Source organism: Urtica dioica, chromosome 7 (assembly GCF_054948205.1).
Source record: "Urtica dioica subsp. dioica isolate 48M chromosome 7, U.dioica_male_clone48M_v1_H2, whole genome shotgun sequence".
NCBI lineage: Eukaryota > Viridiplantae > Streptophyta > Magnoliopsida > Rosales > Urticaceae > Urtica > Urtica dioica.
The window spans coordinates 45,338,118-45,360,885 of NC_142762.1; the positions used below are offsets into that span (position 1 = coordinate 45,338,118).

Here is a 22,768-nt window from a genome sequence, read left to right on the forward strand (position 1 = left end):
GACAAAAATATGCGTTATCTCGTCAATATATAACTTCAATAATATATAGTTTTTTAAGTTTGAAAGAAACTTGAAATTTTGTACGTATATTGTTCCCTAAATTTCAACCATATAGCATGGAAGCCCATATTTCATGAATACATGCAAGTTCAAAGATTCTTCCCTATTTGTGGTTTTTTTCGGTGTCAAATTATTTTTTGGGTTGCTTAATCATTTTAGGCTGCCAAAAATCTTATTAAGTGTTCTTCTAGAAATCTTTACCAAACCAAATGAAGAAAACTTAGCTTAGAGATTACACATTTTTATAATCCTTAGCTAAGGTATCTTAGGATAAACTTTTGCCTGTAATTTACGTTAATAGTTTCATTATGGCCTATGATTTTTTTTTTATTTACTTTTTATCTGTTTTGGACATATGGCGTAAGTCTTTATCCCTTCTAAAATACATATATTGAAAAGGCGTGAACAAAGCCAATCAATGGGTACAAAAAAAAATAAAAAAATCACAAGCTGAAACCCGTGATTAAGATCTAAAATAATGCGAAAGGATGATAAAGATCAAATTATAGATGGAACAAATTGGCCGGGATGATTTATGACCTGAAGAAACAGTCTCTATGAAATACCATAAGAAAAGAAAAGATATGAAAATAAATTTATTTTATTCATTAATAATCCAACAACAGCGAGAAGACCACCCACCTCTACAAAATTAAAATCAGTCGTGATTCCGATTACCGACAAATAATAATAATAATAATAAATATAAAAAATTAAAAAATAAAATTTGTGAACTCAGTTTTTCACGTGAAACTGAAAGCCCGAAAAAGAATTCCCATAGAAATCAACGTCTTGTCAGTAGTCAGAGAAATTACCAGGCTCTCTCTCTCTACTCTAGGTCTTATTCAAGAGTAAAAAAATAACATCGAATAATGAACAATAATTATTTTAACCCTCCCGAGAAAGGAAGTGAGACTTGTGGTAAACCATAATTATTATGTCGAACCCACAGCACTAACACACCCTGGAGTTAAGCCGGTCAAACCGGGTTTAGGTACAATATTAGAATCATTTTTTAAAAAAAATATCCATTCTGCACAATTCGATTGTGATCGTTTAGTGCTCATGCACTCCATGAAAAGAAAAGAAAAAAAAAGTTCCATTTCCACAGATAGAGTAGACCTACCTTAACGAACATCGAAATAGTGCTCCATTACAAACACCTCAACCTCTAATAAGAAAAGGGTTATATTTAAATTTTGAACGGCCATCGAGTGCAAATGATTAGCATGAGGGCATATACATATAGCATTTTGAAGGCATCCATTTGTACATACAAGCCAGTCAATGCAAAATTCTACAAGGACAAAAAAGCTTTGATTCGTCCTGACGCCTTGATAAAAGTGGTGAAGACAAACCTTGAATCAACTTTTATCAAAAAAAAAAAAAAAAAAAACCTTGAATCAACTTTTCATCATTATTCTTTAGGGCTTTCTGATGTTACGAATTAATAAACCAGATGACACGCTTTGAATTTAATGACGCTGGGTTTGGATGTCAGAGTTAAGCTTTTTTTTTTTTTTTTTCCCTTTGTATTCATGTCACGTTGTGAATCTGAGTAGAGAATTCCCTACGATTAAATACTTAATTAAAATAAATACATTGACTATTAATACATAATTAATCAGGTACAAGCTCAGCATTAAATAAACTGGAAAGGAATCATAAATGTTACATAGATATGAGGAGGCAAACGCATAAGTTTGTCACCGATCTCGAACGCTTTAAGTTCATGTTCATGTATACTTTCTGTTACCACTCGGACATAAATGAGACTTGATCACGCAACGCAACCGACTGATGAGAAGCTTCCACATTTTGTCAACAAACCTATTATAACATATTTAAGAAATATGCATGTGAATTTGTCCACGGAATGAAAAAAGAATATATATTTACCAAGGAAACCAAGAGAGGTCCAATGAAGTACGACTTTCAGCATGGCAAATTGATAAAGTAAATAATAATAAACTAGTTGGGAGCATTAAACAGAGCGGTCCATGACTTTTCTTGCAAAAATTAGAATAATTTATAAAATAAAATAAAAATGAGTGGACTTCATTCATACAAAGAAAATAAAATAGTTTTTGAGGGAATTTCACAAACGCGCAAGAGTGTCGTACGAAGAGATATAAATAGTTTAAAAGTACGTGTACATGAAATGAAAGCTTAAACCTAACCTAACCACCGAATCTTCTCTACCGATACTCGTGCATTGTGAAGAAAACAATTAAGTTAAGACAGCTAATAGATCAGGCCATATGTTTGTATTTGTATATCTACTAATATCTTCCCAATAAAGACTTGGAACCACAGGTTTCCCTAGAAAAATCTACCAGATATTTTTTTAATGTTGTGAAAATATAATTTAAAACCCCACTGGATATATGCCTTGATACGCGGTTCCACCACCACCCAACTAATTACTCAATGCCAATTCTACTGGGGTTGGTCTCTCTGCCTGGGCCTTTTATAGCTTAAACAGTGTTTAGAGTGAAACATTGAAATAAATTCATGCTTATGAGAAATTCTTCTTAAAGTCAAAACCCACCTGACTTGTTCCAGAAGATATTTAACACAAACACGGTTTGCAACAAACTTCCCGCTTTACCTCTATAACCAACCGGTACTAGTGAAAATAAGTACAAGCCTTATAGCTATTCATTATATATTTCTACTCAGAAATAAAACACGGTGACACATTTGATCTAGAAGTTAATATTTTGAGTGAAAAGCAACCTACATAACTAGAAGTAAACTGGATAAAAAAGCATACTTCTTCGAATACTTAACTTGACCAGATAAGTTGGTTCATAGGGATTGATTACTTACCAAGCTATACAAAGCTATATAGTCCACCCCTGAAATTTAATGGCCTCTTTCAGGAGCTGCTAGTAATCACAGAAAGTCCCCCATCCCTTTTCGTGAATTAGAGATGAATGGTGTTGGTTTCCACTTGTTGCCGTTTTGCTGAAGTAAGCAGTTATTGCCTTCAGTTTTCCATTTACATAGTTTCTCTCCACCTGTCAACAAACACTTGGGCCCTTAGAAATAATAGGGTAGTGAAAATAATATGCATTAATACAAGGGTTTACGGGAATGTCTGAGCATGAAGCTAACAGAGAAGCTAACACATGTTAAAAACAGCTAGCAAATAAAAGAAGTTGAAAGCAGTTGGCGAATAATTTTTCAGGCATTTTGGGTCAGTGATCTTCAAAATTTGTGACTTGAATTACATATTATGACCGCTTTTTTGCAGGTTAGCCAAACATATCTACTTGGCTTCAAATATTTCGCAGATGAAACAAGGACTTGAAACGCGACGCACGAACATTAAAAAATGCTCTCTCATATCACAAATGAGGAGAATTCTACAGCAACCGAACTCCAAGACTCCTACTACAATTATATGTCATAGCTACTATGACAAAGACTAACTCAGCACCAACATGGTAAGCACTTAGTAAAGCTAAAACAAATTATTTTAAGTCCTGAATAGAGCTCATAATCTCGGGGGAGGGTTCACACACACACACACCCCTAAAAATAAAACCTCAACTACAGAAATTATAAGAAATGATATACCTCTAATGACCATGGTGAAGTAGATGATAGCGCTAGTTCTGCTAATTGGTTGAGATCAACATTTCTGGGGAGAAACATAATGATTTTGGAGGCAATTTTTTTTGCAGTATTGAAGAGAAAATATCTGCACATACACGTAGTGGAATCACATCAGACTTAGCAACAAAAAACAATGCTCCGCAAAAAAACTGAAGTCTTATATATATGAAGTACGACATACCCATCACGTGGCTTTAGCATTGTCTTAATATCGTAACTCTCGACCTTCAAATAATCAGGTCCACCCCATGGAGGTGACAAGAAGAGTGTGTCCGCCTGCACAGCCAGAAGAAAACATCATTTACTAATCAGAGAAGGTTCACATGATTATGGTGCAATGAGATAGATCATCGAAAGAAAGAACTTAGGACTGCCAATCTAAGAAATGCATAACCAATGACGCTTAGCTTGAGTGGCCAGGCCCATGGTTTATTCCCATGGGATCTGGGGTTTGATTATTCATGAGGTACCTGACAAGTAATATATATGGGAAAACTAACCACTTTTGTTGCTAATACTTTCAAATAACAACAAATCTGTTAGCTCTAAAGACAAATTTCAGTACCTTCAACTTCGGTGCCAGAAGGAAAAAATCTCCTACAATAAAGTCTATTTGATCATGTACCCCATAGATGATAGCATTATGGTGGGCGTATTCAATCTTCTTTGGATCAATATCAATTGCAATCACATGTTTGCTCCTGAAAAAACATGCAAGAAAAAAGCAAGATAAATTATAGCTTTTTTTGTGTGTGACCAGCAAGTAGAGTAGTAGAATTCATATGCAACAAGTCCACTTCACGCACGTCAGGTGCAAGAAGAACCAGATTAGATGGATCAAAGCAAAATTTTCCCAAGTCTAAAGCCAGTTAGTTAGCCAAAAGTTGATGTGGCAAATTTGTTTGGGGTCAAGGAAGAAGAGTAAGATAATGTTGTAATGAAAGGGTACAATTGTAATCATGGAGGGTATGGAATATCTTGATCGCTATTTAGCAGAGAATACCCTAGCATGAGAGACAAGTCTCTCAAAATGCTTGATTTCCGGTTGTAAAATTCGCCTGCTATTTTTTTCTCATGCATTCTGCTCTGAAATTGCTTGATATACAGCTAATCCCACTTTGGTACTGTTTCATTCTCATTGTATTGGAGTGGAGTGTAACAGAATACAAGCAGCTGCTGTAACTAAATGAAGATGGCATGATAATCACTCATAAATTGTTTTGAGATAAAAGTCTAGAAACCATTACATAATTCAATAACATGCCCATCATAGAGAAAATTAAATCTCTATACAACTCAGATTCATCGTATAAGAACTTGAGAAACCAAAGAAAATTCCCAATATTGTCACAAGAATATTCACCTGTCTGCAAACTGTATGGCATTTCCACCCACCCCAGTAAAAGAATCGATTATGATACCACCACCGCAACGAAATGCATGATGTCTGGCCAAAGGTTCTGGAGTTACAGAAAACCATCCCTCCTCGTCCATTTTTATACCATCATCGTACTTGGAAAACAAGAGATACCTCTGCCACCAGTATTTTTCAATACCAGCAGAAAGATTTAGCAGCTCATGAGAGTTACATGCTGAAAATGCAAAAATATCCATCAGTTGAGAACTGTTCATGGTTCTAAAATTCTGAATAACAGAGGATGCGACGATTTCTCCAAATTATTCACATAATAATTTTTTTTGGCAGAATATTATTAAAATTTACTATATGGTAAAAAGACATTTATACATGAGGTGAAAAAAAAATATAGAAGCATTCATGTACATCTTTAAGATTCCCATACACATCTTGCATCTTTTAGATGACACCTAAAGTCCTTAAGCAGATCTTAATAACAGATTAATATCACGACATGGATACCACCAGCTCGCAAATTACTCTTATCTTTACATCAGTTACACTCATACCAAGTTTTCTTTGAAAAAACCATCTAGCTGAATGGATTCCCTTACCAGTTACACTTCAACTGAACCAATAGCTGATTGCAAGAAATGAATAAAAATCAAAATCAAAATCAAAATCAAAATCAAAATCAAAATGCTTTCATGTTAGTTAGTTCTAACAAACAAGAATAAAACTAACATGACACCCTCATAATAGACTTGCTATAAGCAGGAAGCCGATTACATACCTTCATTTTCATAAGATAATTTTCTCTTGTTCCGTGCTTTCCTAGCTTTCTTTTTCTTTATTTTTGCAGAATTACCATACCGGGTTTCTAAATGAACTGCTGAAACTTCATTCCCTGAACACATAGAGCTAACCCCAGCGAAAGTTCATCAGCATATACATAAAAATGAGAAAGTAAACAACTCAACAAGATCAACCCTAGTAGAGAGGAATGTATCCTTATATAATATAATTATACCAGGATTCACTTGACTAAGCAGTAGATCAAAAATATGACATGTGATTTTAAATTAAGCTAAATTGTATTTATTAGTACCTCACAACATACTCTCGACTCTTTGATGATAAGAGCTCCATGCTTCCATCAATACAACTGCCACCGGTCTCACTAAGTGTATCTGATTCCTCCGTATTTCTGCTAAGACTATGTCCAAACCCCTCAAAAAACTCATCAAATGCCTGACTAAGTAATGCATCATCACCACTGGGATTGTTAAATAAGTTAGTACTATCTTCTAAAATGCACACGTCTGATGCATTTATGGTTTCACTAGCATCCATCTCTATTGGCTCGGAATTGGTTTTATTCACATCGTAATTGGTGTCACAGAGATGTTCCATTCCTTCAGGCGGATACCATGTAGAAATCTGTGTTTTACTATTATAAAAGTAGTTTCTCATGTAGTCTGAATCCCAAACCACCGACCAATCTCCAAATTCAGACGCGCTTTTACAATTTTCAGCTCCATTACCAACATCTGTTTGCTGGAAATATGCTGCTGATTCAGGAACCTCTAGTTGTTCCCCGCCTTCGTAGGTATTTTCACGCGCTCGATCGTCAAAAGCGGAAGATGAAGCCTCTATAGATTTAGCCTCTAATTCATCGCATCGCACTGTATGGTCAAATTCAGCTGCAGCATCGGTCAAGCAGCTTCCTGATGAAAGTTCGGTTTCAACATTTTCGCTTTTGTCATCAAACTCTAGATCTCTGGCACATACGATGTCTGACACTCTGGCATCACATTGCTCCTCGCTAGAGCTACGAATAATATTCGAAAGACCAACTGGATCATCGCTATCATCAATAGTTGGTTCACAAACACGGGTGTCCTCTGCAACATTGCAGCAAGATGGTTCACTTTGGCTGGTTATTGACATAGGGCATATAGAACCGCCTGCTTCATCATGAAACAAGGTAGGAGATACAATCTCACCCACATGCTCATGAACAGACTCCGTTGTATCCCTCAAAACGCATTTAGGGATGACTGGATTTGTTGGGTGTGTACGCTTTGTTATGCCCTTGGTCTTCCCATTTCTTTTCTGGAAAATGTAAATGCAAATACTGTATCTCTTAGTCTTACACAATTTGAGTATGCCTTCGATTGAAATAATCACATACATCGTATATACCGTACAAACAATTTTGGCGGAGGCACAGCAAAAATCTTGTCCTCTATACCCTAAATAAATCTGGCCAAATGTAAATGGAACACAATTCATTCGTTTGAACTAACCTCCTTGTTTGAGTTGAACGAAAGAGGGAGTCCCAAAGCATCCATCTGCAGAGTAAGTTCATCCGCTGGTACATTGCTGCAATCTAACCGCCCAAAAACAGGCCAACAACGCACAGTTTTAATCATGAAGAAGTATTAGCTATACTATAAAAGTGAAAACAGATATTCAAAACAGAGGAAGATCAAGCCATCACTAGCCTGTAATGGAATGGAACTTTGAAATCTCACCATCACCATCATTTTCACCTCCATGAACCGCTTTCTGTTAATCAACAAAACAATTAAAAATTCCTTCTCGCTGAACAAACTCTCAATACCCTAAATTCGCAACTCAAAAACCCAGACTTACAGTGACGCCTTGGTCGAACGACTGTTCTCGCGCCGGCCCTGACCCCTCGTCCCTGACGAAAATGAAGTCTTTAAATAGTAAATTTTTCAACTTCGAAACCATAAAACCCTAGTAATCTCCAACTCTTAGAAATCGAAAAATTGAACAAGAGAACTAACAAAAAAAAATGAAAGGTACCACAAGCAGACTTCGGTGAGCTTGAAGAGAGAGCCAAGCGCTCTGATCGCGGGACCTTGATCTTCGGCTTCTACGACCGCCATTATTGACTGCGGAACTTCAGAACCGAGAGCTCTGTCGAAACTTTCGTGATGAAGAAGAGAGTTTTATTGCCGCATTACGAGCTCGGGCTTGGCAGTTAGACACTCGAACCGTCGCGGCATTTCACGACTCCTAAAACCAAATTTTATAATTGGTCCCTTGACAGTATTTGCCCAAGCATAACCCAAACTTCCAGAAAAAATTAGAATTAGCCTCTTTAGAGCATCTTTAATGGTAAGCAAATACCATATTTGCTTAACTTGCCACATAAGCAATTTAAGCTACAATTAATTTAAGCAAATTTGTTCTCTATTGGTAAGCTAAATCACTATCTTAGCTTAACTTTATCCCACATGTCAATAATTAATATTTTATTATTATTTTCTATTCAATTCCCACTTATTAAATAAAAATAAATAAAAAATTGGTCCATCTTTTTGTTAAGCTAGTAGCTTAGTTAAGCAAAGTAGCTTAGTTAAGCTAGGAGATAAAGTGCAAAACAATGGTAAGCAACTAGCTTACAATTTTTGCTAATTGCTAGCAAGTCCTCACAATTGTTAAGCTACAAACCATTAAAGATGCTCTTAGTGACAGAAGCAAATGTTCAAAATCTCATCTTCACCGATTTCTCAAAATATAAATAAATATTAATTGTTTTGGATTTTGATCAAAATGTAATGAATATTAAAGTGATGAGTATTTTGGGTTTTTCACACAAATCCAAATAGTATTTTTGGCCAAAATTATATTTTAGTGGATTATTGGAAAATGTTATTAAAATGGTGATAGATATGACAATTTCTCCCTATTTATACAGTGACATGTGTCTAATTCTGTTACAAAAATAGACGAAAGGGGCAAAGTTGATGCGTTTACGAAGTTGACGATGAACGTTTGTAAGGTTTGAAAATTTATGGGGCACTTTGTTAAATGTGTAAGAGTTAAGGGGGATTTTATGTAATTAATCCTTTGTATAAAGAATGAAGATTTAGGTTTAATAAAAGGATTAAATATTGGGAATTTTTTCAATAAAAGTACAGGAGCATCCGTAAAAACGACAAAGCGAGCGAAGAGGCTTAAAACCTAAGTGGCAGTGACGAGGGTACGACTGAAAGAAGGTGAGAAATGGAAGATGGTGAGGTCGAGGAGGGAATGCTCGTCGAAGAAGACGACTCTCAGATGCAGATTGAGCCCAAGCCTGTCAAGTCCCCATACGAATTGCTTCAGGAGACCAAGGCTTCCATCGAAGACATCGTCGCCAAAATGCTCTCCTTCAAGCAACAAGGCAAACCTAAGTCCGAACTCAGAGAGCTCGTCACTCAGATGTTCGTCCACTTCGTCAATCTCCGCCAGGTTAGGCTTCATTCACTCTCGGCTGGCTCGTCCCAATCGCCTCGAGAAGAAATTGAATTTTTTTTTTATTGGTGTTTGGTAGGCGAATCGTGCGATACTGCTCGAAGAGGAGCGAGTGAAATCCGAGACTGAGAGCGCGAAAGCGCCGGTGGATTTCACGACGTTGCAGCTTCACAATCTGATGTACGAGAAAGGTCACTACATCAAGGCGATCAAGACCTGCAAGGACTTCAAGTCCAAGTACCCCGACATAGAGCTTGTACCGGAGGAAGAGTTCTTCCGAGACGCTCCGGAGGAGATCAAAAACTCGGTGCTGTCCAACGACACTGCTCACAACCTCACGCTCAAGAGGCTCGATTTCGAGCTTCACCAGGTGAATTTCTTCATCACAATTTATAATCCGTACTGTTGTGAATGCCTGCATCGATGATTTAATTTGTATATTTTTTTCAGCGGAAAGAGCTTTGCAAGCTTCGCGAGAAGCTCGAGCAGCGCAAGAAGAGTCTTCAGGAGACGGTTGCGAGTCGGAAGAAGTTCTTGTCGAGCCTCCCGTCGATCCTCAAGTCGCTGAAGAAGGCATCTTTGCCGGTGCAGAACCAGCTCGGAGTTCAACACACGAAGAAGTTGAAGCAGCACCACTCAGCGGAGCTCCTTCCCCCGCCTCTCTACGTGCTTTACTCGCAGTTCGCGGCTCAGAAAGAAGCCTTCGGCGAACAAATCGAGATCGAGATCGTTGGAAGCGTGAAGGAGGCTCAAGCTTTTGCTCACCAGCAGGCAAACGCCAACTCCGGTAACTGACGTCCTTGTCTGCTTTGTTTATTTTTACTCTGTTCGTCAAATGAATCGCAAGAGTACGGATTGTGATGCGTAGTTTGGTTGACTGGTCCAGGCAATTCTGCGAGCATAGAGAGTTCAAGAATGGAAGACGACGCGGCGGATGAGGAAGATGATGGGCAGAGGAGAAGGAAGCGGACGAGGAAGATCCCGACGAAGGAAAGCCTTGACCAGGCGGGAACGCACCCTCTGAAAGTCGTGCTTCATGTGTTCGACGACGAGGCTTCCGATCCCAAGTCTGCGAAACTTGTCGCGCTAAAGTTTGAGTATTTGTTGAAGCTGAATGTGGTGTGCGTCGGGATCGATGGATCCCGTGATGGACCCGAGAATAACATCTTGTGCAACTTATTCCCTGATGATGCTGGCCTTGAGCTTCCCCACCAGGTATTTGATGCTCGTTTATTCTCACAGGGGTTCTCTCTAGCCCTTTTTTCTCAGCCTCTTCAATGAATTTACCCGTTCGTTTTTTTTAATTTAATGAGCCATATGTATATTTGATTGGTGCAGTCGGCCAAATTCGTTGTGGGTGGTTCTCTTGTATTTGACGAAAGAAGAGCTTCCCGCCCATACAAGTGGGCCCAGCATTTAGCAGGAATTGATTTCTTGCCCGAGTTGTCTCCGTTGCTGCCTGGGCAAGGAACACCAAACCCTAATGTAGTGAAAAGTGATGCTGTTATATCTGGCCTTTCTCAGTACCGCCAGCAGAATCGTGTTATGACAGTTGTTCAACGAATTCGCTCCCGGAAGAAAGCTCAGCTGGCTCTTGTGTGAGTCATTGCTCTGTATCTTTAGAGTTGTGATTGAAAGACACTAGAAAATCACTAGGAACTGGGTAGCACCTTTTTTTTCCTTTCAAATCTGCGTAAAAAAAAATTTGTAGTTTTGTTTTGCTTGTTTGATTCCGAGTAACGAGGCTCGCTTATGAAATAGTATTTTTTTTTCTCCTCTTGCTCCTGTATCACAAGTCTGCATCACTTATAGTGATCATATCATTTTCTGTATCTTGAATCGTCTCTCTCGATATTGTGTTTGTTCGGCAGCATGGTAAGGAATTTCCTCTTGAATAGTTTTATATTCTTTGATTGGCTACAGGGAACAGCTTGATTCACTTATGAAGCTTAACTGGGCCGCTTTATCTTGTGAAAGCGTGCCATGGGCTTTGCATATTCCTTTGTGCAATTTGCATGGTTGTTCACCTGTAGGACCCGCACCAAGCCAGGTCTCATCCGTGTCTGTGATTGATTTGGTGCAAGGTCAGCCTCACGCGGACGTGGATGAACGATATGGTAATTCGAAGGAAGAGCTAGAAAATAACAGGGAAGATGGCGAGCTCAGAGAGATTCCATCTGTAGCTCCGGTTTCATCAGCTACGAGTGATGTCACTACACTCGCTCTGTCAAAAGAGCCTAATCTCGAGCACTCCAGGCAAATGGCTTTACTTTCAAAAAGCCTAGTATCACCCATCGGTAAGGTAAAATCACAAAGCTATAAGAGACACGACGACGACGATTTCATCCTTATGTTAGGCGTCGAGAGTGACCCGGATGAGCCAGCATGTGATGAACCAGAAGAAGAACACACGATGCCTAGTCACTGCTTCGAGGCGGATAAGAAATGGGTGAATTACGGTGCCAAGGACTTTTCTCTTGTCTTGACCAGGATTACGGGAGTAGATAACAAGACTATGAAGTTAGAGGCCAAGGTATATCGTGTGACTTAAAATACATTAGAGTATTCTTTTAAATTATTTTTCTGACAATTCGATGATGACAGATTAAGATCAGCATGGAGTATCCCTTGAGGCCTCCTCTGTTTGCATTAAGCATATTCACTTCATCCGGTGAAGATACTTACGACGATGATGGTTCTGAGTGGCACAATGAGCTCCGTGCAATAGAAGCAGAGGTGAGGATGGTTTAGGAATCAAAACTTAAGTTAAGTGACCCTTTGATTAACTAGCACTTCCGATAACAAATTCGTATATTTTTTTTTTGGTAGGTAAATCTGCACATGCTTAAATTGATACCTCCGGAGGAAGAGGATTACGTGCTAGCCCATCAAGTGCGTTATCTGGCGATGCTGTTCGACTATTACACGGACGGAGCATCTTGTTCTAAAAAGAGAAACAGCAATTCTGTTGTTGATGTCGGATTGTGTAAGCCCGTCAATGGCGAGCTTGTTGCCAGATCACACAGGGGAAGGGACAGAAGGAAATTGATATCCTGGAAAGATATGGAATGCAATCCTGGCTATCCTTATTAACCTCACACATTTTCCCAAGGCGTTTTTAGCCGTGTATTTTTGTTAATGTTTATGAGCGATAATCTATGTTTCTTACTTCCTATGCTGTAAAATTTTTGTTTCATCTCCTTTAATCTTTCCCTCTAAGGGTATTAATTTTTACTTTTTTGGAGCTGCATTATTGTTGTACACACGAGTCACTGGCTACCTTGAGCGAGGGAAAAAGGCCAATGTAAACGCAGGTTACGACTTCAAGTCCAAGAGAGATTGTTGAGCAACACAAGCCATTGACAAAATTGTTGAACGTAGTTTTGAGTCAATATTATGTCCTTCATTTTGTTTCTTCTGTACGACCGGTGTGAGTTGACAACGTTTGTGGATAATGTCTCGCACTCTCGCACACTATTAGCATATAATTCGTATTGGCCTTTTTCTTTTTATCCCAATTAGACGTCACTGTCTCACATTATTAGAAAAGAAGCGAGGCAAAAATGGCCACGGCAATGGCTTTGACAAATGAGATGTTAACAATTGGGAATGCTCTGAATTTCAAAATAATATATATAATACTAAAAAAAACGGAGGATATGTCACGGATATACTATGATTCTCTTTCCTTCCCTATTTGTACGCATGATAATAATAATAGATAGTAATAGGTTTTATCTAAAAGTGTCGTACCTAACAACACACACTAAAGCTCTCTTTGTCATGATCTACAACTACAACAGGAAAGAAAAAAGCCCACAAAAACGCCTTAGATATGTACACAACAAACATTGCCTCTCTTTCTTCCACATCATCATCATCATCATCATCACTACTTGCTCTCTACCAAGGACCTGTCTGTGTTCGTCTCAAGCACCGTTTTTTGCCTCCTTTCTGCGCGTTCATCAACTCCTTTGCCTGCCACGTAATTAAAAAAAAATTACAACCTTAATTTTGCCAAAAGGAATAAAAAAAAACGGTTGTATGTCATCTCTCTCTATGTTATAAATTGATGACAAGTAAAAAGAAAGATACCAAAAAGTGCACATAAATTTAACGTTGAAAACCCAAATTGGGAAAGGAAAAAAAAAGACCACGGCAGAGAAATTTCGCTAAATCAAAAAACAAGTTGCAAAACTTCGCTACACATCAATCCCTCAACCCAATGCTAAACCCCGGAAAATCAAATTTGTCGCACCGCAGATTTTTCGGGCCCGCCCAAACCCATTCGGGTGACCAACCTTTAACAGTACGGAGACAGAAAGAATTGTACTTTCCGACTGATATTTGCCACGTCTTTAGTTTTTGTTTCTTTATTTTAAAAGCCACATCTTTGTGGTTATTAATCAACTATCAAGAGATGATGAGATCACACTCTCTCTGTGTCCCTCTTCTTGGTGAATTATTGCTACCGTGAACCCTCCATAAATTGTATATTAAGACAACGATTGCATATTCACGGAAAGCGGGTTTCAACTTTCAACTACATCTTGTATAGTGGACAATATAGCAAGAAAACTCGTCTTCGTAGAAAGATAAAAACAAGATACGAAGAAAAATTAGTAGATTCAAAAGTACCTGATTTTTCTGCATTTCAATCATATGTTCCTGAGGGGGGACAAATAAATGTGCAACAATGTCAGTTCTTTCCACAGAAATGCAAGCTTAAATAAAGACAGACGAAACAAGCCCTGAAAATTTACCTGCTTCTTTCTCAGTTCTTCATTCTCCTCTTTTAACTTGGCAACTTCTGCTTCCAATTCCATAGTGTAAGCCTGAAAGAAGAGGAAGAAGAAGCCCACAAAAAAGAGAAACCATCAATTCCGTAGCAAAAGAGTAAATCTAACCAGCCTTTACGCATCTCTCACCACCACAACCCAAGAAATTTCCAACCTTTAAGGACCCCCCTTTTATTTTATTTACTTGATACGATTACTGTTTTTCATCATTAATCACTACTACGATTCCATTACCTTGTAATAAACTGGATCCTTACAACTTCTCAAGACCGTTACTTCCCAAAACCTTTCATCTGTTGTCATGTCAGATCAGATCGCTACCACACTACAACTCTGCCACATAGTCTTTCACCAAGTTTTAGGACACACACACAACACGTCAATTGTAATAGACCATAAACATAAACACACCACTAATTATAAAAATTAAATAACCTTATAAATTCCCATTCTAGCGAGTCACTTTATTCCTGATTGAATAGGGGAAAAATAGTGTTCTTTCTTCTGATCACACACACACACACACACACACACATATATATATATATATATATATATATATATTTCTTTTTGTAACGGTGGCGGTGGCAGTGGCAGAGAAAAGCCAAGTGGTGGTGTGATAGCAATCGGACACGTTCACTAACGGCTTTTAATTCTTCTTAATTCGTATGGAATGCGTGTTATATCGCCACAGTGTTCACTTAACAACAAACCAAAGCTATTGACACGAAAAATATGACTCACTGATATCAAGCTAGTACCACCACTCAAGATTCAACACATAAACAGAGCAAACGATGATAAAAAAAAATTAAAAAAAAAAAAACAAGAAACGAACTCCATAAAAGCAAGAGAGCGAGAGAGAGAGAAAGAGAGAGAGAGAGAGAGAGAGAGATTTCAACCTGCTTGCGAGCTCTGGATCGAGCGGCGGACTCACGGTTCTTGATCATCCTCCTTTGCCTCCTCTCCACCACCTTTTCCACCGCGCCGCCGCCTTTCCTCCCCCGGAGGCCACCATTGAACACGAACGGCACCGGCGACACCGACGACGTGTCGCCGTTGCTCCTCACTCCGTCCGACGACATCTGGTTCCCCGGCGAGCCTAATCCCATCACTCCGCCTCCGACTCCGGCGGGGCTTCCCAGCTGCGTGCCAGCGCCGTAAGCCACAACCGGATTCTGCTTCGGAAATATCTGCTGTGGCTGTTGATGTTGATGGTGGTGAGGATTCGATGACGATCTCACGCCGTTCACGTTGAGCGGCAGATTCGCGGCTTGGATCGGAATCGGAGCAGGATTCAGATTGCTGTTCATGATTCCGGATATCATTCCCAAATTATTGTTGTTGTTGTTATGATTGCTAGTTGAGAAAAGTGGCGTTCCATTTTGCGACTTCGAATTCGAATTGAACTGAGCGTTGCTATTGTCGATGTTGTTATCTTCTCTGACGACTCCGGCTCTGACGAGAAATTCCTCGAGCGTTATCTCTCCTAGGGTTTGCTGTCTCGGAGGGGCGGAAGGCGGAATTGCGCCGCCGTTTCCGTCCTTAGAGAGGCTTTTCCAAACCTCGTCGACGGTCTTCTGGCTCAGCGTCCGAGGCAGAGTCAGCGAGCCTTGCCTCTGCAGAGGCGCCGCCGCCGGAGCGCCGCTGATTTGCGCCGGAGAGACGGAAGGCGCTCCGATTCCGGAGGCGGCTCCGACGCCGGCCATGGACTGGACCTCCTCCGCGCTCCAGATGTTCTTGAGAAGCTCGTCCATGTTCATGGACCCGAAATCCTTTCCCAAGCTACCTCCCATGGTGTTCTGTAACTCGTCGAACGTGAGGGAGTAGATCGACGATTGTCTCGCTAGGAGACTGTTCGCCGGCGGTCTCCCTCCGCCGCCGTTAGCCGGCGGCTCGGTTCCGAAACCCTTGAAGTTCATCTCCGAAAGTTCTTCAAGAAAAAAAGAGAATCAGAATATAAACTGCTTGTTCTCCGAGGTAAGTCTCTCTCTCTCTCGTCCGTTTGTTCTGCAGAAAATTTCGTATCGAAAATGAAAGAGATTTCAGATTGATCCGACGAAACTCGTCATTGTCAATTCGCCGTCTCCGATCGAATCTTGTGTTTCACGAACCCTAACCTCCGATCAATCAATCAATCAATTATAGACTAATAATGATCAAAGAAAAGGCTCAGAAGAACGAGATCAAAACGTATAGCACAAATAAAAGAAAAAGGAGTAGCAGTAGAAGGAGCTGTAAAGATAAACTCTGAAAGCAGAAAAAGGAAAAACACACATAAATATGCTTTTATTAAATTCGTTACCTTTGTTTTTTCTTTTCAAGTAAATTTTGGATTTTCGGTATCCCTTTTCTCTTTCTTGCCGTCTTCTTCGGCTGGGAATTTATTTATTTATTTAGTTTTTTTTTTTCCCCAGAACCGCCAAATGTTTACTGTCTTATGCTGCATTGCTGCTGTCTAATTTTATGTATTTATAAAATTGATAAATTTACAAAAATTTGTGCTTTTGACAATTACAAAGTGGGTTCAAAATTAATTAATTTTATAGTAATAAAATAAGATATATATATAATTGAAAAGATAACAAATTTAATTGTCCGAATAAAGAATTGGGAAGTAGTCGCTGATAAGCTACTTTAGAACGTGGTCCCATACGATTGGGTAAGAGGCTTTGATGCGACATCATCCAATCAGGTATCGCTAAGTGGGATGATCTGAGCCGTCCACGTTTCGCGCTGAGAAGGGAGACCACGATGACCTTTTAATAATAGTGGCGTCGGAGATGAATTACGTGTGTATGCACTTTCAGGTGCATAAATAAATAAACGATGAACACTTTACTTATTATTTTTACTAAGATAACAGTTTAAATTAAGAAAATATCAGTAATAAGTTCTTTTATGCTCCTCATATCAGTAATATACTTATATCAGCCTATTTTATTTACATATTTATTATTACGTAAATTTTGTTTGTTTTACCAAAGCTTTCACATCACAAACATGGTTACGATTTATGTGTTTCAGATTGTAGTAGCCCTATCGTATCCTCTTAAAATATTACAAATCCATGTCAGTCATATTTATCTTCATTAGGAAAGAGTAATCTGTTCAAAATCGTGTAATATTTCCCAACTAGTAGGTAGATCCATCCACTAGTAGTAGTGCGACTGCGTAGGGACGAAAACGAGTATGTCATCTTAGCCATATTTAGGTTTATGTCTAATCAAGTTCCAATATTGGAACTTCGTATCAGACCTTACCAACGTGAATTATCCAAAAGGACCAAAACAGGTCCAAAAAATATGTCGTTCTGATTGGTCACAAATGTTTAAGCCGACAAACGAGATAATGGTGGCTGTCACGTGGAATTCAGCGGACGCGCGTGAAGATTTCAGAACATATTCAAAGAATTACACCAAACGAGCAAAAAAAAAAATTTAGAATGGAATCCCATACCCAAACACGTATTATATTACATTCTAAAATGTATTTTTTTTAATTAAATCAAACTTCATTATATCTCCAACTTAATATCAAAATTTTAACATAAAAAACAATTCGTTGTTTATCTATTTTATTTTTTAAATAATTATTTATATATTACACATATTTTATTCAATGTTTCAAAAGCGGACAAAGATTTTCACCATGTCATTTTCTGTAAATCAAGAGGCTCAAAACGAACGACATTTACATCCTTAATCTAACTTGTGTCATATTTTTATATTGCATCGATAAAATTTGATTTTGTAACTGAACTAATTTTTTCTTTTCAAATGTATAAACTTCGTACATATAAATATAGGAATAATGTTTTTAAGTGCAGCATTTCTAATATAGTAAATGTTTTGAATAATTTCAAGACTAGTACTTTTTTCAAACTGTAAAAAATTCTTTGTGATTATTTTTCTTATAAATTAAATTGTAAGCATGAAATAAAGTTAAATATAGTAAAAAACAGTGTAAACAAATATAAAGATATATCTATAAACATAATTTTTTTTTAATATAATTAGATTCATACCACAATTTAAACTAGATTCATATAAAATAGCTTTTAATATATAATTTTGTGATATTTTAATACAACGCTATATAGATTAAGCTATTCTGTGATTATTTTTGAAATAAAGCAAAATAATAAAATATTTTAAATATTTACTCTATTATAGAGTTGGGTTGTAGATGTTAGTAATAAATTTTCATGACGAATTCAGGTAACTTTATTTTATTAATACAAATCAATTTTTAACCGGCTAATTGAAATCATGTTGTCAAGGTTTATTATTTTTATTGATTTTTTATGTTATTATTTTTTGAAAAGTTTGAGGGCCTAGTTAAAACTTAAAATGGCCTAAACCAATGTTGAATGCGACTAATTAATTATAACATTCTTACTTTTTTTTTAAATATTGGAAAACTAATTAATTCAGAAGTATTATTATGAAAATTTAATTTTACCCCCATTTAGTCCGGACGATTGAGTAGAGAATTTTTTTTTTTTTTTTTAGTAGTAGAAAAAATGTTATTTGAAATTGATGATGTCACTAATCTCAAGACAACAAACAAGTGCTTAGAATAATCAAATGAATCAAACTTCCCATGATTCTAGATATTTCATTTCAAAGTTGACGTTTTGCTTTCATACCAATTAGAAAGTCGGAAACATGACGTAAAGATGAGTCTGTATATTTATAATTAATTTGAGTAACTATACAAATGTAAAGATCTGTTAAATATTCAATTTTTTTTTAAAATTTAAACAAATAATTATTATGATGATGCGATATTATTATTTCTGTCTTTAGAATATGATGATTATTTATAATTTTTTTTTTTTACTTCGTTAATAAAATTTTATAATTATTTATTTAAAATTTATCGGTACATGACAAAACATAAAAGTTTTATATATTAGGAGAGCCTGTCCATATATTTATGCCACCCAAAATAGCTGCGGCTTTCTATGACAGCTAAGATAAAATTCTCCCCAACAAACCCATAGACTTTGCCGTTTTTTTTTACGGGGTGAAAATTACAAATACTATTTAGTAGTGTACATGTTTGACTTTCTTCTTAGCAAGTATATTAATTATTTATGTATTATTTGGAGCAATTTTCAAGCGAGTGTGTGAATGATTAATTTGGCTCGCTTATAGAGTACGGCTATTTATGCAAAAGGACAACTGCATTTAACCATCAGCCTATCTCATTGCATATGGAATTATGGATGTATATCTAAACTATATATATGTATATATGATGACACAGTATTTATTATGAGTGAACTTTCAACATCAGATCGGAATAGTACAAATTCAATATTGCGAAGAAAATTGTATTTTTGCAAACTATATCCTAATGTGGCCTACTTTCTTTACATATGAAAAACACTCTTTCTTGTTTGTTGCGTGAGATCAAATTTCTTCTAAAGATCAAAGTTCTTCAATCATTGGAATTCCATAACTAGTTTCCTCTAACCAGCGATGACACCTAGCAGAAAATATGTCAACGTGCGCGATTAAAGACCATTACGTAAACAATACCCAAGTAATTTTTCATGCCACTACTTGAAAGTGTGGCCGGCCCATTTCATAAATTGTGTTGTGATCCTGTTTATTCCAAGTAAACAAAAAAGGGATTATTCCAAAATTATAATTATTTATAAAAAATTTGATCAAAATCCAATAAATTCTTTTTATTCCAAAAGTATGATCTTTTATTGATAATTTTGTCAATAAATAACTGATTTATTGATAATAAATTGATATTTATTGACAAACTTAGTCATAATTTTGAAATAAAAAATATTTATTAAATTTTGGTCGAAAACTTTTTAAATTGTCATAGTTTTAGAATAATTCCAACAAAAATATAGAGAGTTCGAAAAAAAAATGAGGAAGTTACAAGAATGACGAATTTTTTTAGGGAAAGTTTTCAAATAACGCATATTTAAAAATATATCGAATTGACAATTTCGAAATTTTTAGGACCAAAATGCTCTTTTTCGGCATGCCGAGTCCCGATTCATATTAACATGCGATCTTTGATGACGCGGGGAAGAAATCGCACCATTAAAGATCCATGGTGGCAAAATTTGCTCTTAATTTGAGATTTCGAGCTCATCTAAAGATGATTAATTGAGGACGAGCATGAGGAAATTTCCCATCTTCGACGACGAGCATCTCTATCTTCAACGGCAAGTTGGGAAAACGACATAGATTCGTTGGAGGGAAGCAAGACATACCAGGAAAATAACCATTTTTACCTATGCCATAATTTGCATTGGAATCTCCGAGCAGACCAAGCGAAGCTCCGACGTTTACCGCGACAAAACATGGTCATTAAAAATGAGATCCTTAATGGTAACTGTTATGCTGTCGTTTTCACAATGTAAAAATTATATCCGAGAGCAAAAACGATACCCTCGAAGTGAATTATCGAGCAAAAAAAATATTCCTTCTACTCTTTCCTCACAAGCACATACAAATATATCTATTCATATTTTTGTCTGCATCAATGCAAACATGAATTTAAAATACACAAAGTGTACGTGTGCGTATGTAGAAATACTCATGCAAATGCATATATGAAATATATACGTAGAAATAATATATATACGTGTATAGCACAAATACCCACGTGAAAAGATGATATTCATGTATGCACAACAAATGTATACTCAAAAGGGGTATTCAAGGAATTAAATCATACATGCACAACACATGTACACCCAAAAGGGGTATTCAAGGAATTAAATACAAAGGCCCAAAACTATCGGCAAACTTGACTTTCGGCGAACAAACCATCGGCATGAGCCTCCCGCCTAGTCCACTGCGCTGTGGGCAACTTGGCCACCGACTCCATCAACGAGAGCACACAGAGAAAGATGCATAATTATATATATATATATATATATATATATATATATATATATATGTTGACCTGTAAAATTAGTACAACAATATCTCACGAAAATACACAGACTCCGAGTACAAGGACTCCGAGTACAGAGATGATTTAGGTAAGACTTTCTCTTTATACAGACGAATCTAATACAAGAGAGCAATGTTTTCTAGAGGTTCTAAGTATCAATCAATCCGTGATCTCCCCCTTGAAGTCCTCTGCGAGATCCTATTTATACTTGTCTGGTGTAGCTTCGTGGTCGTGGGTTTTGACGGTTATTCTGGGGAACGTGGGGTGATCAATCCCACGTTCTAGACGGTTTTTTGGGTAACTGTCGATTCCTTCTCGTTGAGGTGGATGGTTACACGATTTATGAACCGTCAAGGTGCGCGTTTAAACATTTGAAACATGTTTTCTTTTGGTTTGACTAGTCTTTGACCCACGATTTTCTCTTCTCTCCGAAGTTCTGATCGGTAGGTTTCGTTCTTAACTTATGAACGGGTCGTTCCTTTTCAGTGTTTAACTCTTAGGTCTATTTTACCTGAGTTCGGTGCTGGGTTTTGCATTCTGCTCGGGGTTCCGACTACCCTACTCGGTGTCTGACCATTTTATCCCGTAGCAATATATATATGAAATACCTTGACAGAAAGTAAATGCATGCATATATGATAATGTATATACATAAATAAATAAATAAATATATAATATATATGTACGCAAACAGAAGTAAAATATATGTATATGTAAACACTTATGCATTAATAGATATACATACATACGTAAATAAATAATGGTCTATTAGTAGTCAATTTAAACGTTTGATATTGCTAAATAACCAACGTTTGGTAATTAATCTTATATAAATAACCATTTTTCACGTATTTACAAACGTAAATATTAGATAAATAGCCAACTCTATATCTTAGGTCACGTCATAATTTACGGTTATTTACCTAAGATTTACAAAACGTTGTCTATCTAGTAATGTCAAACGTTTAAATTGACTATTTTCCTAATTTTCTGAATATATATATATATATATATATATATATATATATATACACACACACACGCACACACACATACAAACAACACACTCCCAGAGTGACTATCGGCACAAGTATATTTATCTGCTTCACTCCCGACTCACTATATTTTTCTCTCTCGATACTTGAGACGAGATATTATAGCCTTCCACCAAGAGAAACTCATCCGCTTCCCTTTAGTTGATGTTTCTTGTCTTTTCAAGCGAAGAACACGACGAACGCGAAGAAAGCCAAAAATTCGAAGATCGTGAATAACCTGGAGAACACGACGAACTCAAAAGACTTGATGAACATGAAGAACCAAAAGAGCACAACGAACTCGACGACCACGAAGAACGCGAAGGACCCGAAGATCGCAACAAACCCGATGAACACGATGAGCATGTGGAACGCAAAGAACACAAAAGAAAACTATTGACGAAGTGACGAGAAATCGTGAACCACCTTTCGGAGAGGCAAAGACGGTGAAAAGAGAAGATTTCACCACACCTAACCTACATGCGGTCATAGGGTCCGGCTCCGAACCACAGACGGTTCTAAGTGTTGACCAAAAAACGACGTTAACAGCAGCGACAGTTCAAAAATTACCATTTTCATCGAGTTGGAATTCGAATCAAAATCTCAGAGAAGACAAAGCGAAGCTCTCCGAGTAGACCAAGCAAAGCTCTGACATTCGCCGCAATGGTCATTAAAAATGGAGA

General features: G+C 37.2%; 3 protein-coding genes across 9 annotated transcripts; 1 reads left to right on the forward strand and 2 right to left on the reverse strand.

Moving 5' to 3' along the window:
• Positions 1–1,641: 1,641 nt before the first annotated feature.
• Positions 1,642–8,165, reverse strand: LOC149392090 (S-adenosyl-L-methionine-dependent methyltransferases superfamily protein). 3 transcript variants are annotated; one of them, XM_089620434.1, is made up of 13 exons: positions 7,877–8,164; positions 7,700–7,751; positions 7,549–7,612; positions 7,351–7,433; positions 7,048–7,156; positions 6,150–6,945; positions 5,835–5,962; positions 5,048–5,276; positions 4,250–4,385; positions 3,866–3,960; positions 3,646–3,769; positions 2,893–3,083; positions 1,642–1,890 (listed from the first exon to the last, which is right to left on the reverse strand). In XM_089620434.1, the coding sequence occupies exons 1-12, from the start codon at positions 7,957–7,959 to the stop codon at positions 2,952–2,954; spliced, it is 2,031 nt and encodes a 676-aa protein (XP_089476560.1). In that variant the 5' UTR covers positions 7,960–8,164; the 3' UTR covers positions 1,642–1,890; positions 2,893–2,951. The 3 variants fall into 3 exon arrangements, with proteins under 3 accessions (XP_089476560.1, XP_089476558.1, XP_089476559.1); XM_089620432.1 differs by having other exon boundaries at positions 6,150–7,156; positions 7,877–8,165; XM_089620433.1 differs by having other exon boundaries at positions 6,150–7,156; positions 7,579–7,612.
• An 811-nt stretch (positions 8,166–8,976) lies between these two features.
• Positions 8,977–12,634, forward strand: LOC149392091 (THO complex subunit 5A-like). The gene is made up of 8 exons (XM_089619477.1): positions 8,977–9,310; positions 9,393–9,683; positions 9,764–10,100; positions 10,200–10,528; positions 10,652–10,911; positions 11,237–11,846; positions 11,918–12,049; positions 12,143–12,634. Exons 1-8 carry the CDS (start codon positions 9,083–9,085, stop codon positions 12,404–12,406), a joined length of 2,451 nt encoding a protein of 816 aa, XP_089475603.1. The 5' UTR covers positions 8,977–9,082; the 3' UTR covers positions 12,407–12,634.
• A 273-nt stretch (positions 12,635–12,907) lies between these two features.
• LOC149392092 (ABSCISIC ACID-INSENSITIVE 5-like protein 5) lies at positions 12,908–16,630 on the reverse strand. Of its 5 annotated transcripts, none has more exons than XM_089618902.1 (5): positions 16,418–16,630; positions 15,015–16,227; positions 14,077–14,148; positions 13,952–13,981; positions 12,908–13,291 (listed from the first exon to the last, which is right to left on the reverse strand). In XM_089618902.1, exons 2-5 carry the CDS (start codon positions 16,032–16,034, stop codon positions 13,217–13,219), a joined length of 1,197 nt encoding a protein of 398 aa, XP_089475028.1. In that variant the 5' UTR covers positions 16,035–16,227; positions 16,418–16,630; the 3' UTR covers positions 12,908–13,216. The 5 variants fall into 5 exon arrangements, 2 of the variants coding, with proteins under 2 accessions (XP_089475028.1, XP_089475029.1); XM_089618903.1 differs by having other exon boundaries at positions 15,015–16,122; positions 16,418–16,600; XR_016300081.1 differs by lacking the exon at positions 16,418–16,630 and adding an exon at positions 14,347–14,405 and having other exon boundaries at positions 13,230–13,291; positions 15,015–16,406.
• Between the last annotated feature and the right edge of the window lie 6,138 nt (positions 16,631–22,768).